Below are 17610 nucleotides of genomic sequence, written 5' to 3'. Positions count from 1 at the left end.
CAGTGTCCTCGTCATTTGGCCCTCGACCCATGACGTGTTCTTATAATTTTATGCAAATACAGGTGTATTAACTTTTTGAGTATTTGCTATGGACCCCAAGAAAGTGATGGAGAAAAGAGGAAAAGAAAAGATGAAGAAAATAATTTTTTGTCCATACAAAGCAAGAGATGAAAGCATGAAAAAGGGATTTGTTTGGTTGATCTCGCCAAAGGATATGGCCGTAATGCATCTACAATCGCCATGTTATTAAAATAAAAGGAAGTTTAAAGAGTTTAAGGCATTGCCTGGGTGGTTGGAGAAGTTCAAAAGGAGGACTGGAATTCATTCTGTTGTTCGGCATGTTGAGGCAAGAGCGCATGAACCAAAGAGGGCAAAAAACAATGAGGACAGCAGTTAAAAGGTAAATGACCATCATTTTTATTCTTTGTTTTTTACGTTATGCATAACTCTCATTTATTGTTTAATCATCTAATTGTAACATGTATTTGTTACATGTTTTGATGCATTTTTATGCTTTATAAAACATCTATGTCTGTATTTTGGGGAGTTTGGAACGGATTAAGGCATTTGCATGGAAAACGCGTCTGTACTTATGAAATTTTCTACTTACGAAATTCCTTCCAGAACCAATTAATTTCATAAGAAGAGGTACCGTTGTATTTCATTTTCCAAATGACGCAGTAGGACTTAATAAATGTGTTTCTGCCCAATAAATCTTAAATTTACATGCTTATAAATAAATAAATTTTAAATCAATGACAGTAAGAAAGTAAACTTGTGCTGTAAAACCCCCCATTGATGCTGTGATACCCTACATGCCTAAAACAATTGTGTTATTGTTAGAGCTATACAAAAAATATGCCTTCCCCTGTCATCTCTTCAGTTTCACTGGGACCTGCAGTCCCAGCAATGTTTTTCTCCCAACCATCAACCATCTTTCTTTCCCTTGTTAATTAAAATAAAAGTTTTGAGTGCTGGAGGGAAGGATTAGCATGTGGCACACAGTGAATTTTGCATGTGGGGGCAGGATTAGGTGGTAACACACAGGCTTGTTATTACTGTGCCCAGAGAATGTTTATGATGTCCTGTATTGCCACCAGCCCTCACTGTGCATGAACGTGTGGTTAGTGGTGGTGGTGGTGGTGAGGGGAGGGAGGGGTAGAGGATGTCTAGATGTGTCAAGGTCAGTCTCATTATGACATAAGCGCTGTTACATTGTATGTGATCTTCATTAATGTGTTCCATTAGTGCAGGATAACATGTAACGGCCTGTAGATCACCACTTCCAATCCAGATGATGTACCGTATGTGGAGATAAAATGAAAACAGAAGCATGTGGTCATTTTTCCACAAGCCGTAATATGCTCCACTTGACTAATGGAAGGCGTTTTAGCTATTTTTTTTCTGCAGACACAGACACGCAACAGCCTTTGATACCCACCCAGGAGCATAAGAGTAAAAATGTGGTTCGCTAGAAAGGGTGGGATAAAGGAAAAGCAGTCAACAAGGGGAGGGAAAATTAGTGACTGACAGGAAAAATTGCAACAAACAAAGGGATTGGGAGAGGAAATATAAAAAGAGGAACTCAGTGGATGCTTGCTGTGGATGAAAGAACAAAAAAGAAAAAGGATACAAAGGAGACATCCCCAAACAAGGCTCCTCTGGCCATATTTGAAATGTAGATATTCCAAAACACATTGACCACATTGCTGTGACTCTTCTAGTTGTAGATCATAGCTTTATTATAATAATGAAATGAGCCACACAATTAATCAATTCTTTTTTATTTTAAGAGTTTATTCAGATCAAGAGTTCCACAGCCCCTCCAGGCCAATCAGTGTTATAATGACACAAGTGGAACTCATCAAATATTGCTTGTTATAGTATGAATTCTTGTTTTGAATGGATGCTCATTATTATTGTTTCTAATTGTAGAAGTTCTTGTCGTGCCAACTCATAGGCGGAAAATCTGACATAAAAATGCAGCGAGTTGAAGATGTAGAGTGAAGATATCTGAAGGATGACAGATACAGGAAGAGAGAGAGAGGAAGGGAAGAGGAGAGTGAAATTTATCGGTTCAAAGATACTTCAAGGAGGCTGGTGACTGGAGCTCAGTCAATCCAGAACCAGCAGAGCGATAATGCCATGCATGTACACACACACACACACACACACACACACACACACACACACACACACACACACACACACACACACACACACGCACGCCTCTGAAACCACCCACATATCCACACAAAACAAGACAGTTGAAGTTGAAGGTGACACCTTTGGCGAAAATGACCAACCAACAAAATCACCTTCAGATCATATTTCCAAAGAAAACTCACAAGTTCTAATAATATAAGTTATAACATAAGTTGTAATATAATGTAGGTTTTGACGAAGATGATAATAAATAATAAAAGTACTGTGAAGACAATAGTATGTAGTATGTGTATGTCCAACTGTTCCAGAGAAAGAAATTAAATAATAGCTGTATCCTCCAGTCATTTTTACATTAAGAGGATAAAAATATTAATAAACACAAAAACAATCGTAATGCAATTATGCAGCCAATACACTGCTCCTAGCAGGCTAACAAATAAACCGCTGCACAGCCAACCAACACATAAACTCTGGTTTCATTAATAATCAGCACCAAACCAGACATGATATTTTATATATGTACATTTCACTGGTCATCGATAAGCATGGCACATGCAGTGTGTCTCTAATCTGTCAACATAAACTTTAACTAACTGTGTTGAAGTTATAAATGGTGTTTACACACACCATATGATGCAGCTCAGCACAGGGCAGACCATTAATCTCTCCTGTCTGAAGTTCCTTTGGCTGCCCATTCAGCAGGCCTGCCTTGTCATTAACTCTCATTCAGACAATCCACTAATCATTAATCCATATTAGCAGCATTAGTCCCCTAATCAGCAGTCTTTTCTCAGAGAGTTGTCAAGAAAAGTGCCCCGGCAATGCAGTGTAACTGTATTCAGTGTATTTGTATAAAGGCTGCCTAATAGTGGATTCAGGAGAGATTTAAATTCCTTATGACAATGATCGGTTCACAAAGAAGCAAACAAAAACTCACTGGGAATAGAGCATTCGCGAGCGAACGATGAACTTAAAGATGTATTCAAGGGCTTTTAGGGTTCGGAGGATGGGCTCACACTGTTCGCCTCGACTGGACACATCCAGATACCTCTTCAACACTGACATCAGCTTTCTGGAAGAGAATGATGTGACAGAGATATGAGACGAAATACAAATAGAGCAGAAAAAAAGATAGAAAAGGAAAATCATTCATCAGAATTTTCCTGTCATCCTTTGGTTGCACACAGGTTGGAAACTTAATCACCAATTCTATTTTTCACTTCCATAGAGCAGAAAGAAAGACTACACCTCAGTTTCAGTGAAGGAGGGAGAGAGAGGAAGACTGGGGAGGAGGAAGAGGTGCATGGAAAAATAGCAAAATAGCATGTCACACTTCAACAGATGTACCTTTCATAAAGCTCACAGACATTTTTATTTTCCCTGAGATGCCTGATGGACAAAAACCCTTATCCAACACATGTTAAACCTAAAGGCAATTTTAGACACATAAATATTGTGATGTGTCAAAACTGTTGACAAGAGGTGTGGGTGACACAGAGTTCATTCCAAGCCATTCCAAGCAATTCTCTGCCCGATCCCTTCTAAATTATTTCAGTTGAATGTAATACAGACATATTTATGGCTCGTAACAGTGTAAGCCTACAAGGGATTGAGACTTTTGGCTTTTGATGTGTCCACTTTTATTAAATCTTAACAGATCTTCACCCATTAAGTGGTTTAAACACTTCAAAAACAGTTATGATGCATTGGTTTAAAAATCCATTTATTGAAAACAACAAAAATCCACTTCCACTATGCACTCTGCTTTGGCCTCTCTGTCATTAGGCTGACCTTTGAAATGTTACCATTGTTATTACAATTCAGTCCTCCCTGGTTTTGTTTTGCTGCATGGCTTCAGGGTAAACACAAGAGAATGTATTATTTTTTTAAGAGCCAGACACAGGGAATTTAAAACGTAGTGAGTTGGAGAGTTTAACATAACAGCCTCTGGGCTGACAGGTGCTAAGCTCCAGTGACCCTCCAGAGTGAGCAATAACTCACTATAGCAGTATATAATAATAGTAATTGTGGTAAGATGAATAAATAGATGCATGAAGCACAGAGTGGCAGCAATAATTAGGTAAATTATTTTGAAAGGATCAGAAAATTTAATGATTCAGGACTATTCCTATTTCTATTCCTCATTCACTATTATTTTCTTCCACCTTTCAATGCACCGACACCGTGTCAAGTTCCTCGACAGTAATTTTTACTGTACTTGGCAATAAAACCTTTACTGATTCTGATTCTGATTCTGGAGGAAGAGTCATACATGTTTCCTTTAATTCCATGACTGAACCTCTGGCAAGGCAAATGTTTCATCTTGCATCCACTGGATCAGGTCAGGTGATTAATTCACTTGAGTAAGATGCTGACAGAAAAGTGTGTGGAGTGTGCCTGAGTGCTTTGGTTCTTACTCTACAGGTGATACCTCTACTTACGAAATTTTCTACTTACAAAATTTCTCAGCAGGAAAATATTACCTCTACTTATGAAAGAAATTTCGACTTACGTAATGTTAAAACATTGAATCGGCTGATACTCGAATAAAAAAACAGTATCGGCTGATTCTTGAATCTCCCACAGGTTCCTGAACGCAACATTCTCATAGCTGCTCTGCCATTGGCTATTACCTATTACGTATCTTCCTGGCATCCCATTGGCTAAGAGGGATGCCACTCCACCGCTGTTTGGAGCTACAACGGTCCTTATGGAGTGTGTCGGCATTCGGCACTCGACCCGTGAGGTGTTCTGATAGTTTTGCGCAAATATAATAACTTTGTCAGTACGTATTCACTATGGACCCCAAGAAGGTGACGGAGAAAAGAGGAAAAGAAAATGTTTTTTTTGTCCATACAAACAAAGCAAGAGATAATAATGTTGTTCGGCATCGTGAGATAGGAGCGCATGAACCAAAGAGGGCAAAAAACAATGAGGACAGCAGTTAAAAGGTAAATGACCATCATTATTATTCTTTACTCTATTCTTTGTTTTTGACGTTATGCACAACTCTCATGTATTGTGTAATAATCTAATTGTAACATGTATTTGTTACATGTTTTGATGCATTTTTATACTTTATAAAACATTTATGTCGGAATTTTTGTGTGTGTTTGGAACAGATTAGGGCATTTGCATGTAAAACGCGTCTCTACTTGCATAATTTTCTACTTACGTAATTTCTTCCGGGACCAATTAATTTCGTAAGTAGAGGTACCACTGTATTGCTTATGTATTTAATGTAAACTGGGTCAACACACTTATTCTGTGGCACAGAGATACCAGGTGTTCTTTGAAGCCTTTTTCTAAGAATCACAAAGCATCCACTTGATATGATTGTACAGAACTAACATTATGAAGCCCATAACCTTAAATTTCTTGTCACACTCAGTGAGTTTAATTGACAAATCTCGTATGTCAGATTCAATAAGGGGATAGAACAAAAGTTTAACAAAATGTTAAAATGTTCAATCTGATTTGTTGATTTGAAAAAACAGTGGATCAAATTTTATACAATACAATCTGTCATTTACATTGTGATAATTACTGTTTACTACTTACTTGTAGGCCAGTGTAGCACTGAAGTGCTGCTTGATGTAGGCCTCCAACACTGTGTTGAAGTGCTGGAACTTTCTGTCAGCAATCAGTCTTATGATGTATATCTAGCGGATAGAAAAGAGAGGGGAGGGAGGGAGGGAGAGAGCAAGACAAATAGATATATTACAAGCCAGATGACAGAATATGTACAATCATCTGATAGACGTGCATGTTAATTTAGAAAAAGATGGACAGGTAAACACGAAGATGTCAAATTTCATATAAATCCAGTATGTCACGAAATCCAACACACACACACACACACACACACACACACACACACACACACACACACACACACACACACACACACACACACACACACACACACACACACACACACACACACACACACACACACACACACACACACACACACACACACAAACACACACAAACACAAACAAACACTCACCAATGCATCAAACACAAGGATGTCATAGTCATCTGTTTGGGAATGCTCCATCATGATGTTGAACAAGGCATCCAGAGTATCCTGTAGAAACTGCATGCAAACATGAGGACAAAGACAATGACAGGTAACTGAAACACACACCTACTGATTCAAAGACACACTTGTAATGACGCTGCTGACCTTGACCACCTCCTCTCCATCGACAATTTTCAGTTTCTCCAAATTTTCTTTGAGGAGTTCAGGCCGAGTTCTCCACTTCAGCAGTCCCAACAAGCCAACTAGAGACAAGGCAAACAGAGAACACTTTGGGCATTCATCTCCTATCGCGCTTCGGAATGGACACTGGCTATTTTAAATGTTTTGCAGTCACAACTTGTATACATTTTCAAAATGTCAGTTTAAATATTTGTCCAATACATTAAAAGGTTCAGGTACAAGCTTCGACTGAGATGGTAGACGGCACTCTGAAGGTGTGACATATCACTTGAATTCTGGTTAGTTATTATAATGTATAATGTTGTGTACTAAACATTACTTAAATACTTTTTTCATACTTAATTATGTGCCTATTTTTTTTGTCAAGCACAATGGTTACTCATCAAGTAATCACTTATTAGTGAAAGAGGACATGAAGGTAGTTGGTGTGAGAGAAGAGGATGCAGAAGACAGGGTTAGATAGAGGCAATTGATTCGCTGTGGCGACTCCTGAAGGGTAAAGCCGAAAGGAAAAGAAGGAGAAGATGATTAAGACCATTGTCTGCTCTTCAGCTGGACGTTCAGATCCACAAGTTTCCTCATCCAGTCTGTCACAGTTTGACTTGTGGCAGACTTCTTCCTCTCTGCAGGGCTGACCCATTGAGGCTTTCTGTTTCACCTCTTCAATAATTTTTGAGTCACCAAGCCAAGCTGCACATCTGGTAGGTGACCCCAAACGACATTCTGCATGCAGGAGAGGGACTGTGTGTGCTTCTGTATGTGTGTCAGGACTGTGTGTGTGGTACAGGTGATTAATACTGCAGGATAATATTCATTACAGTGATAGACTGGTTTCCTCAGTAACAGCTGTCGCACTGCACCCGTGTCCGGTGAACCTTATAGTGTAGAATGTTAATGTGTTTACATTTGTAGTCATGTTTTTCATTGTGTTTCTGTAAATACCTGCGTGAGTCTGCAGGACAAAACACTTCCATGAAGCACTTCCTGCTAACTTCCAGAAGTACTCCGATGACACCACAATTGTGGCATGTATGCGGGAGGGTGAGGAGGGGTACAGGACATTGGTGGGAGACTTTGCAGAGTGGTGCCAAAGAAATGAGCTCCAGCTGAAAATCTCCAAGACAAAGGATGTAGGTGCTGGTGGTCATTGAGGGCAGGGAGATGAAGGTGGTAGGAAATTGCAAGTACTGCAGCTGGTTGTTCAACATAGACTGTGTGTACAGGAAGGGGTAGAGTCGTATGTACTTTCTAAGGAGACTACTCTCCTTCAACATCTGTACTGAGCTCCTTCTACCAGTCTGTAGTGTCAAGTATATCGTCCTACGCCATTGTTTGATGGGATGGTGGGCCCACAGGTCTCACAAAGTACCTCAACAGAAAGACTGAGGACCGTCTTTGTGCCCCGTGCCATCAGGGGGTACAATGAATCTCTAAGGAGAAAAAGGGTGGAGGCCAGTAGGTCAGCAGCAAGCAGATGAATGGAGGGGAGTAGATGGATTGTGCTACACTGCAGTGGTATCAGAATGGAGACGATGATGTGTCTTACAATATAAGAGGGATGTGCCTTGGGCCCCCTGCTATTTACACTTCTCTACGTTTCTGTACTATTACTCGTTTAGATGAATATTTTTTTCTCTTTGTGTGTTCAGTAGAATTAATGCTTTTCTATTTGTGTGTTTATTGACCTAGTATTTGTTTGTGTGCATTTATGCCTGCAGGGCCGTCCGTGAAATGTGTGCGGAGATGTGTGTGAATATATATGAGCAGTAGATAAACATAATTTTTTTCCACAATTTCCTCTATCTATCTATCTATCTATCTATCTATCTATCTATCTATCTATCTATCTATCTATCTATCTATCTATCTATCTATCTATCTATCTATCTATCTATCTATCTATCTATCTATCTATCTATCTATCTATCCATCCATCCATCCATCCATCCATCCATCCATCCAACAGAACATGAGACGTAGAAAGATTTATCTGATCAATAACCATCCATGGATGAGCTCTGTGCAGATTGTGACCAATGGCTTCGTCCAGATGTATTTATTACCTTTTATGATGTCTTTTTTTTGTGGTTGTGAATATCAAACAGCATTTCCCTGAAACAAATTATTGTCACCTTTTGACAACCCCCATCAGTCAACCTGTAATTTACATAATGTTTCCCCCATGGTTTGCTCAATATCCCCTGACCTTGATACATGCACAGAGACATGCCTGGCACTATTACCCTAATTACAATACAATCACCGCTAATTAGCTTGACATATCCTGTAACTTAGCTTACCTCACCCTTAAGCTATTGTCATTGTGAAACAAGCCCTAAACATAAAAATAACACTAATGAGATCATAAAATATACTTGTAAATGCAAACCATTAGCAGTTTTATGGATTTTCTTAACCACTTAGACCAAGACAGGACAGTACAGTGTGAACACAGGGTCAGAAGTGTTTTCAGAGTGAAAGGGATCTTCTAATTGGAGAATTTGTCCTCTACTGCTGTCAGAGTTATCCAATGATTCACTGTGTAAACCTGATTCCTCGGCTCAAAGATGACATCAATATATTTGATGTGTCAGGTTTCATTTGTGTGTGTGTCTGTGTGTGTGTGTGTGTGTGTGTGTGTGTGTGCGTGCGTGCGTGCGTGCGTGCGTGCGTGCGTGCATTTGTGTGAGTGTGTGTGTGTCGGGGGAGAGGGGGGGTGTTCTGGAACAGCTTAATATCAACACAATGTCACACAGAGGTAGTTTTGAACACTTTAAAATCTGCCCCACACACAGAAAAATGCACGAATGCATTTACCGTTCTGGGTGAGTTTGGTGGAGCAGACCAGTGTGGAAATGGTGAAGCTGTCTCTGGAGCTGACTGAAAACCCTCCTCCTCCGCTCCCAGACAGGCTGCTGGAGCTACGGCTCAGCGTTGTCATCTTGTGGGTGTCGCTCTGGTGGTGACGGGTGGAGGGCAGCAACAAGTAGCTGCTCACATCCTCCATGCGCTTGCTGTCACCCTAAAAGGAACATGTGAAAGTTGTTACGCCAGTTATGCTACCATTTTGTAACTTGTGGCACAAGAAAGCATGGAGACAAAATGTCTTGCAGCCTTCAAATGACTAGGATAGAGTTAGAATTTAGAACTGCACTCTCAGTGCTTTATCAGGCTAGCTGGGAACAAAGCAATAACATGTACTGTATATCACCAATTTCCCACAAGCAAACATCTATAAAAGCTTTACTTATTTTACTTTAGCTTGCATACTCATTTGGAAAAAATAGGGCCACAAGTATTAGCGTAGCATTTTTCTTTTTTATTAAAAAAGGGTTAGGATTAAATTCAGAAATATGAAGGAGCAATCTTCTGTCTCTCTTTGTGTGCTGATTCGCTGTTTAGTTTATCAATTTTGTGTGTTACCACACTTGTATTTGTTATGTATGAAAGATTTTCAAAGTTCCAGCAACACATTTACTCGAACCTCAGTTTTCAGTTCTTCTATCTTTAACTCCAAACCAGTGAGTAAAAATGAAAGAATTGTTGAAAAAGACAGAAGTCAGAGATTGAGACTACGAGTGGCACATACATTGAAGGGGATCTGAGGATAACAAAAGATAATGAAAAATGAGGGCTTAATGCTGCCATTAATTTGGCCTTTGAGTGAATGATGAGCAATTAATCTTCAGTACATTTGGCATTTAATCAGTAAGGGGATTTGATAATTGCTCTGACTCATTTGGTTGGAAATCTGTGTGGCTTCCCTCATTCTGTTTGGGGGACCATAATCTAATGTCCAAACTTTCATGTATGTTTAGATTTTTTTCTTTTCTCAAAAACAGTAGAAAGTTTTTCTGAATATCAGTTTCTCACCCTTAAACATAATATTAATAAATACCATCACATGGGGATTGGTGTTAAGCTTCATTTCAATTCAAATAAATGTTTCCATTCATTCATAGCTGACAATGAGTGATGGATTCAGAAGGATTCTGTAAAGTAGTTTTGTCATTTATCACCAGCTGACACTTTTATTTGACAGCATAGTTATTTTAGATGTACTTTGGTTGATGTTTAATCTGAATAAAGTAATGATCTGTGACATTTTTTTCATCACAAAATATGCACTTCTACTCTTAAGAGGATCTATTACATTAAGTCTGAAAGCTTTGTCGGTTGATCAGTTGCAGTAATAAGTCTATAAGGTCAAGGAAGATGAAAGTGTGGCTTTCACTGAAAGAATCTGAATCTATTGAGTCGGTTTATCTGTTTCGTCATCAGAAAGGTTTTGCTCAGGCTCTAACCTTGAAGACCACAAGGTCATGTAGACCATCTTGTAGGACTGTCCCATCTTCTTTCATCAGACGCACAAAGGCCATGGCGAAGTTCTTTTCGCTCTTGTCCTTGGCTGGAGGTGAAGGCAGTGGATGTGTAAGCAGAGGCAGAAAATGGTCAGGAGAGAGATGCATTAGATTAATGGACAGGGATGATGGAGGGAGGGAATGCACACATAGGAGGAGGAAAAAGTGCTTGTTTGTATAATCAGGTGCATGTATGGATCCCAAGGGTTGTTTTTCTCCTGTCATTCTGTCCTCTCCCTGTCATATTATGCTGGGATGAAGGGAACGGAATGTGGATTATTGCAGACAGCACAGACAGAGGACCAGTGGCTGATACTTACACTCCTGGGAAGACCGGTGTCTGAACATAAAGCGTAAATGAATTCTGTGCATTTCTTCCAGAGGGACTGCCACCTGGAGGACATTCCATGTTAATATAGCATAGTAAAAGAAAAAAAGATATCTAAAGTTTTTTCTTCAAGAAATTCCATGACATTCTGGGGTTTATTTTCTTCAAAGGGAATGAAGTAAGGAGTGAAAATCCTTTATCAACACCACACATCTTCAAGACAACTGAAAGAAGACTCATAGATAGACAGAAGTGAAGCTCCACCACTAACCTTTGAAGCTTTGCTACTCTGACTACAACACACACACACACACACACACACACACACACACACACACACACACACACACACACACACACACACACACACACACACACACACACACACACACACACAAACACCTTTATTGTTTCCATCCAGCGGGGCTGTTTGATTTGATAGTAGATGACAGATCTGTACTCATTGACCGCTTTATCCCCTGCTCCCAGACAGATGGAGTTCTAGTAGAGAGGGAGAGAGACAGACAACTACGTGTCTTATTAAGCTTAAGGATGTCATGCTTGTGTTTGTATGTGTGTGTGTGTGTGTGTGTGTGTGTGTGTGTGTGTGTGTGTGTGCGTGCGTGCGTGCGTGCGTGTGTGTGGGCCGGACCACAAGAAGGTGAGCAAGAATTTGATCAGTGTTGTGGCCCTTACCACCTCAATCTGTATAACACACACACACACACACACACACACACACACACACACACACCTGCACATTGTAACTCAACACTGCCGTATAGAAACAAATCTCCGCTTACACAAAGTCACAAAGTTGTGCTGCTGACCTGAATAACCTTGCCCTCCTCATCACAGACCAACATGATGACCTCCACGTTTTTCTGTGTTGTCTTGTTGTATTTATCGAAGTCGCCACCTTGTAAAGTGAGGTAGATGTCATTGCGAACATCTCCTGGCATAATGATTTCCGGGAAGCCCAACTTTCGGGCCACAACAGTGTTGCGGTCAACCAGGTGAGGATATTCCTTTCGGATCTGAACAATGTCCCCCACCATAGCCTTCATAGTCACCCATAAACCTGGAGGAAGATGGAGGTAGAGGGGAATAAAAAAAATAGTTTTCCTTGAAAATACACATTGTTACTAAAACATATTTGATGGTGTATATAGACTGTAATTAAACTGAAGTAAATCAAATGGAAAACTTTTGATATTTATTTGCAGGCAGGGTCTATGTAACCAGGGTGGGCTTATATAAGCAATTTGCTTCAGCCCAGTCCTTTTTTTGGTTACTATTATTCATTCATTCATTCATTCATTCATTCATGTTTCTCTTGGTGATTACATAGGATTTTGTCTATGTGGCATTTCAACCAGAGAAAATGCATAACCCGAACTTTGTTCTAATTTCATAGTAAAAGCAATTTAGGACCAAAAACAATGCAGGACAAGTAACGATGAAGGTTGAGCTCAGAGAGCCAAATTTAATACTTTGCAGTCTGCACCACTCTGTTTTAAATTAGGGATTAATGATGAATTTTTCTGTCTCTTTTGTGGGTAAGTAACTTGAAATTAAATTATAAATGTAGTTGAATGAATAAAGATTTCCAAGGTTTTGTGCAGTAATTCTGAACGTGAATCATTTTAAGTTGTTTTCAGGGAGAACAAAACACACAATACAAGTCCCAAGAGCTGAACTTAAAGTAAAATCCACTTTGTGCGAAACATTTGTATATATCTGTAGGAAGCATAATGTGAGTGACTCAAGGCTGAATAGAGATGTAAAAATGAATGTATTTTATGATAAACTTTCCTTAATTCTTTGAAAGACGTACCTACTTGGGAGTTATTATAATAAACAGACATGTATTCCCAATAAGAAGAGTTGCTTCATGATGGGAGAAAATACTTAAAAGGCATGGGCAAAAAATGAAAAGGGGGTCAAGCTACTTTTGGGAAATATATAGTGAAATCTGGACCGCAAACATTTTCAGGGAAAATACACACCAACATGGAAAACTCATAGATTGTGTGAGTATAGTGTTGTGGAATTTTTTAAAGCATCAGGAAGGAGCAAGAGGGGTTTGATAATGTTAAGAATATATATTTGGTGGCCACAGGTACTCTTTTCATATCAGCTCTTCTGGTTGCCCTTGTCATATCTAGGTTATGCCCTGGGCCTTCAGGAGCAGGGAGGTAAAATAAAAGCTAAGAGATAAAACACTGTAGACCAGCACTTGGGGTTACTCTATGATGAACAAGATAGTGCCACACATAGATGTTGTCAAAGTCAGCCATAAACATGAGCCGTTGGGCAGCACAGCTAGGGCTAAAGGGTAAGTAATGTGAAAATATCACCTCAAGGGCGAATGAAATCCATCAGCATAATGCATAGCAGAAAGAAGAAGCAGGGATGTGAGAAAAGGTCATTTTGTCTGACCATAAAAGACAGCGGTGCACACAGCACATTGGAAACCTCCAGCAACCTCAGCGCTTACACAATGAAAAACAGAGAGCAAGGCTTGTAAGTGCTGAGCAATACCTTGGCCACCACTGTCTCCACGTGATGCTGTCACTTTGTTCAGCAAGGTGTGGAGAAAGTCATTTTCAGCAACTACCCTGGAGCCAAACATGAATACATACATACAGCACAATCAATAAAAACACAAAGAAACAGTTTCCTCTTCAAATTACGCAGATGCTAAAGTCTCCACATATGTATTATTTTAAGCATAAGGATGTTTTCTAGGTTTTTTTTGGTGGTAGAAAAGGGGAAGCAGGAAGTGTAGAAGAGGATAATAGGACGTACGGGAAGAAAGGGATGAAAAACTGCTTCTCTTCATCGCATTCAATCTTCCCTTTGATGATATCGCTGATGTCCATCACTGCCAAGAAAAGACGGAAAACATGTCAGTGATGACAAATCAAGCAGAATGCTTTACAGGTATTTCTGATGTGGATTCACATCAATGAAGAATGACTGCCTCTTTAATTATTAGTACCCTATAACACACCAGTAAAGCAGCCAAATTTGCAAACCCTGATAGCTGTTTTATACAAGGATATAAGCAACAACCAGAGGACCAACAATAGACCCAAGGGCACAGACAGGAGAGAACAATCTCTATTAATATTTTAGGTTTGTTTGAGCAAAGGATGAGTACGGTTGCATCAGGTGGCTCTCGGGTGCTAATACGGAGGCTATGCCCACCATAGCAGCAGCAGACAAAATTACTCTGATCATAGGGGAGCTAAGTGAAGGTAATTGAAGATGTTACTAAATTGCATTTTGTGAGCTATTCTGGTAAAATATGACAATTAAAGGAGACGGACCAGCCCTTATCTGTCATTAAATATGATGAGAATTTAAAGCTACACACACACAAACATTGAGACTATTAACTAAAAGTCATAATGTACTTGTCTAACTTTATTGTCACTTTAGCAGCAATTTCAATCAAATCAAAATCCGTATCTCATTTTATTTATTACCCTTGAGATTCAAAATAATTACATAACACGTGATTAGAACACAAATTTGTCAAGAACAAGGGTAAAAAAGGCTGTTTCTTGTACCTGCCACCCCAAACGGACGTCTCAGGCCCTGCGTGCACTTCTTGTTGTTCATCTCTTTCAGGTCCATCCTGCCCATTCTCACTATCTGACAGATCAGATAAATCTTTTCTCTGTTCAGGTCCTTGTTGCCCAAGTCCTGGTAGAGAAAACCAAGGAAGGGATGTAAGAGTGGAATGAAACACATTAGAGTAAGTGTCAGATGTGGGAACAATAAGGATGAAAGGTAAAGAAGACAGGAGATTAGTGGCAAAGAGGGTATAGAAGATGAGAAAACAATGCAAACATCTGAGAGAGATAAATCCATTCATTTGCGCATTAAGCTGAGTCTGTAGAGTTGAGACACAATGTGAGAGTGTCCTCCTGTGGTCACTTACAGTAAAGACAACTTTCAGGTTGTTCAGCATGTCAATCTCTTTGGGGAATCCTTTGCTGCCCCACCGTACCAGGTAGTTCTCACTGCAGAATACAAATGTTTAAAGCATACAGTATGTATCAGCAATTGGATGTGTTACCATAAAGCAGTAGACACAGTACCGCTCAAAGGATGCAGTTTCATATAAAGCAAACAGCTGACTAGCACTGACGTATCAACAATTGCTACTACACTGAAGATCACAATAGAATTTGTGCATTTATGAAAATTCAGTGCCGTATGATTATTTGGTTTTTAGTGCTTCCATTCCTAAAAGCATTTTCTTAATATGAGTCCAAGTATGTACCAGATAATGACATTGGAATGAATCACAACAAGGCTGAACAACGACCAAGGTAGCTCAGAATTATTACTTGGATTTTTTTGTCAAGTAGAACAATTTTGCATGATTGTCTTCAAGATCCAGCTCAGGAAGTATATTGAATTTGAAACTGCACTTCAGCACTTCAGCTACAATTAAATCTCTGTGGCAAGCCTGTCATGTCCTTGTTTCTTATGACACAGTGGGGATTCTTCTGAAAGTGCTGTAGATTTATACACACTGGAATATTACCTGGATCCAGATCATATCATGAGATAATTCATATAGGGTTGTTATCCAAGAATTGTTCTGTATCAAGTGTAGAGATTAGAAAACAAAATTCACCTTCTCAAAAGAGATAATAAATACATGTTGACTGATGAGACAGAAGAGAATCTAGATAAGCAACAAGACAGGAAGAGACAATTTGCGTGGCAGTAGATATTCAATATATTAAGGAAAAATTTCATCCATCCAGGTCTGTCTTTATACTTTGAGCTGCAGTCGCAGAGTTGGATATGCTCACTGTGACAGTGATTGACAGGGCTTAGCATTAGGCCTGTCAGGCACCACGTAGCGCTGCCAGTCACTATCTGCTTCCCTATTATTTGTGTTTTCTGTGTTTTTATTTTTGGCATAGTGCTATTATAATGTGTGTAGAGTGTTTCATAAATGAAGGAGGGAGAACAAATGAGAGCACAAAAGAGAAAGCACTGTAATGGTATATACTGTATATATGACAGTGTGTGGGATGAAGGGTGTGTGTGTGTGGGTGTGTGGGTCTGTGTGGGTGTGTGTGTGTGTGTGCGTGCGTGTGCGCGCGCGTGCGTGTGTGTGTGTGTGTGTGTGTGTGTGTGTGCATGTCTGTGAGTGTGGGCACATGTTGAGGGATGAAGATGAGGTGAAGACTGAACTACAGCTGTTCAGCTTAATATTAAAAAATAGATACATTTTAATACTAAACATTATTGCCATTTAAAATTACTTGAAGTCACCAATCACCTCCAGAGCTGAAGACAAAAAAGTTTTTGGATTTCTTCTGTTTTTGCTTATTTCTCATACTTAAATGTTTCAGATCATCAAAACAGCTTTAATATAACAAAGATATGCAGTTTACTTGATTATTATATTTGGTGAATTTTATTCAAAACATATATCACCTATGTGAAAAAGTAATTCCCCCTAAATTTAATAACTGGTTGTACTATATTGTAACCAGACATTTGCCATAATTGTCTGGATGTTGGACTGGAGTCTTTCACATTTCCCACTCTTTATTGCAGAATTGTTTTAATTCGACCATACAAAACATGCACTGCCTGTTTAAGATCACAGACTCTCAATGAGATTTAAGTACAAACCAGGCCACTCCAAGAAAGGAAGGCAGTGACGTCACTAAATAAAGACCAGAACATCACCATCGTTCCAGCAGAGAAAGATGCACGGTGATCCTGTCCACAACAGATTACCATATCAAGATAATGTCTTGACTCAGTGACAGCAACACTTATGAGACGCTGAAGCGCAACGCAAACAGCAGCTACCAAAAGAAAAGAAGCTTGTAGATTGCTTACAGGAGAAACAGAAGGAGGAAACAGTAAACCGCTTGCAATTCCATCACCCTTACCCCGAGGATTCATATATGTCCTCCATAAATTTCATAAAGAAAGGGCCCCCGTCAGACCTATCTTTATCCGCTGCATTAACTCTGTCACCTTCATGTAGCCAAACATGTAGCTACCATCTACATGTAGCTATACCCCCCAAAAGAGCTACTCCGCAGATTGACTCATGTGCAGTGGCTCATGTTAATGACCACCACTGGCATACAACAGCTGAGTGACGTCTATGAAATTTACAATTCAACGACACCCGCTAATACCCCCAACAACCATTGATGCCAATGTTCGTTTGGAATATGAATGTCTTCCTTTATTTTATTTTTTAAACGATTCAAAGGTATTTACTGTTGTGTTTCAGATTAGTCTTGCAGAATAACTCACATTGCTTGAGCTCGTGGTCATGAAATGATGGCAGGATATTCTGGGATTTTCTGGTAGAGAGAAGTCATGATTGTAGATGTAGCAGGACAGACACCTTCCACCTTCTGTCCTGTCAGTCCACAGAAGATTTTCCCTAAAGTCTTCATTTTGTTTTGTTTTTGTTTGTTTGGGGGGGGGGGTTGATTAGTTTTTTTTTGGGGGGGGGGGGTTTG

The 17610-nt window shown here is 39.6% G+C and overlaps 1 protein-coding gene across 1 annotated transcript in view; it reads right to left on the bottom strand.

Annotated features, from left to right (window-relative positions):
• Positions 1–17610, bottom strand: part of dock2-like (dedicator of cytokinesis protein 2) — a 90935-nt gene that overhangs the window by 69788 nt on the left and 3537 nt on the right. The window contains exons 9-21 of the mRNA XM_068324868.1: positions 15036–15117; positions 14662–14797; positions 13895–13970; positions 13628–13704; positions 11914–12164; positions 11486–11584; positions 11076–11148; positions 10699–10802; positions 9212–9416; positions 6359–6456; positions 6179–6268; positions 5728–5828; positions 3104–3238 (exon numbers count right to left, since the gene is read on the bottom strand). Coding sequence (XP_068180969.1) covers positions 3104–3238; positions 5728–5828; positions 6179–6268; positions 6359–6456; positions 9212–9416; positions 10699–10802; positions 11076–11148; positions 11486–11584; positions 11914–12164; positions 13628–13704; positions 13895–13970; positions 14662–14797; positions 15036–15117 — 1527 coding nt within the window. The remainder of the gene's footprint in view (positions 1–3103; positions 3239–5727; positions 5829–6178; positions 6269–6358; positions 6457–9211; positions 9417–10698; positions 10803–11075; positions 11149–11485; positions 11585–11913; positions 12165–13627; positions 13705–13894; positions 13971–14661; positions 14798–15035; positions 15118–17610) is intronic.

The sequence above is a fragment of the Antennarius striatus genome, chromosome 10, assembly GCF_040054535.1.
Source record: "Antennarius striatus isolate MH-2024 chromosome 10, ASM4005453v1, whole genome shotgun sequence".
Lineage (NCBI taxonomy): Eukaryota > Metazoa > Chordata > Actinopteri > Lophiiformes > Antennariidae > Antennarius > Antennarius striatus.
This window is presented reverse-complemented; position numbering and strand designations above follow the sequence as displayed.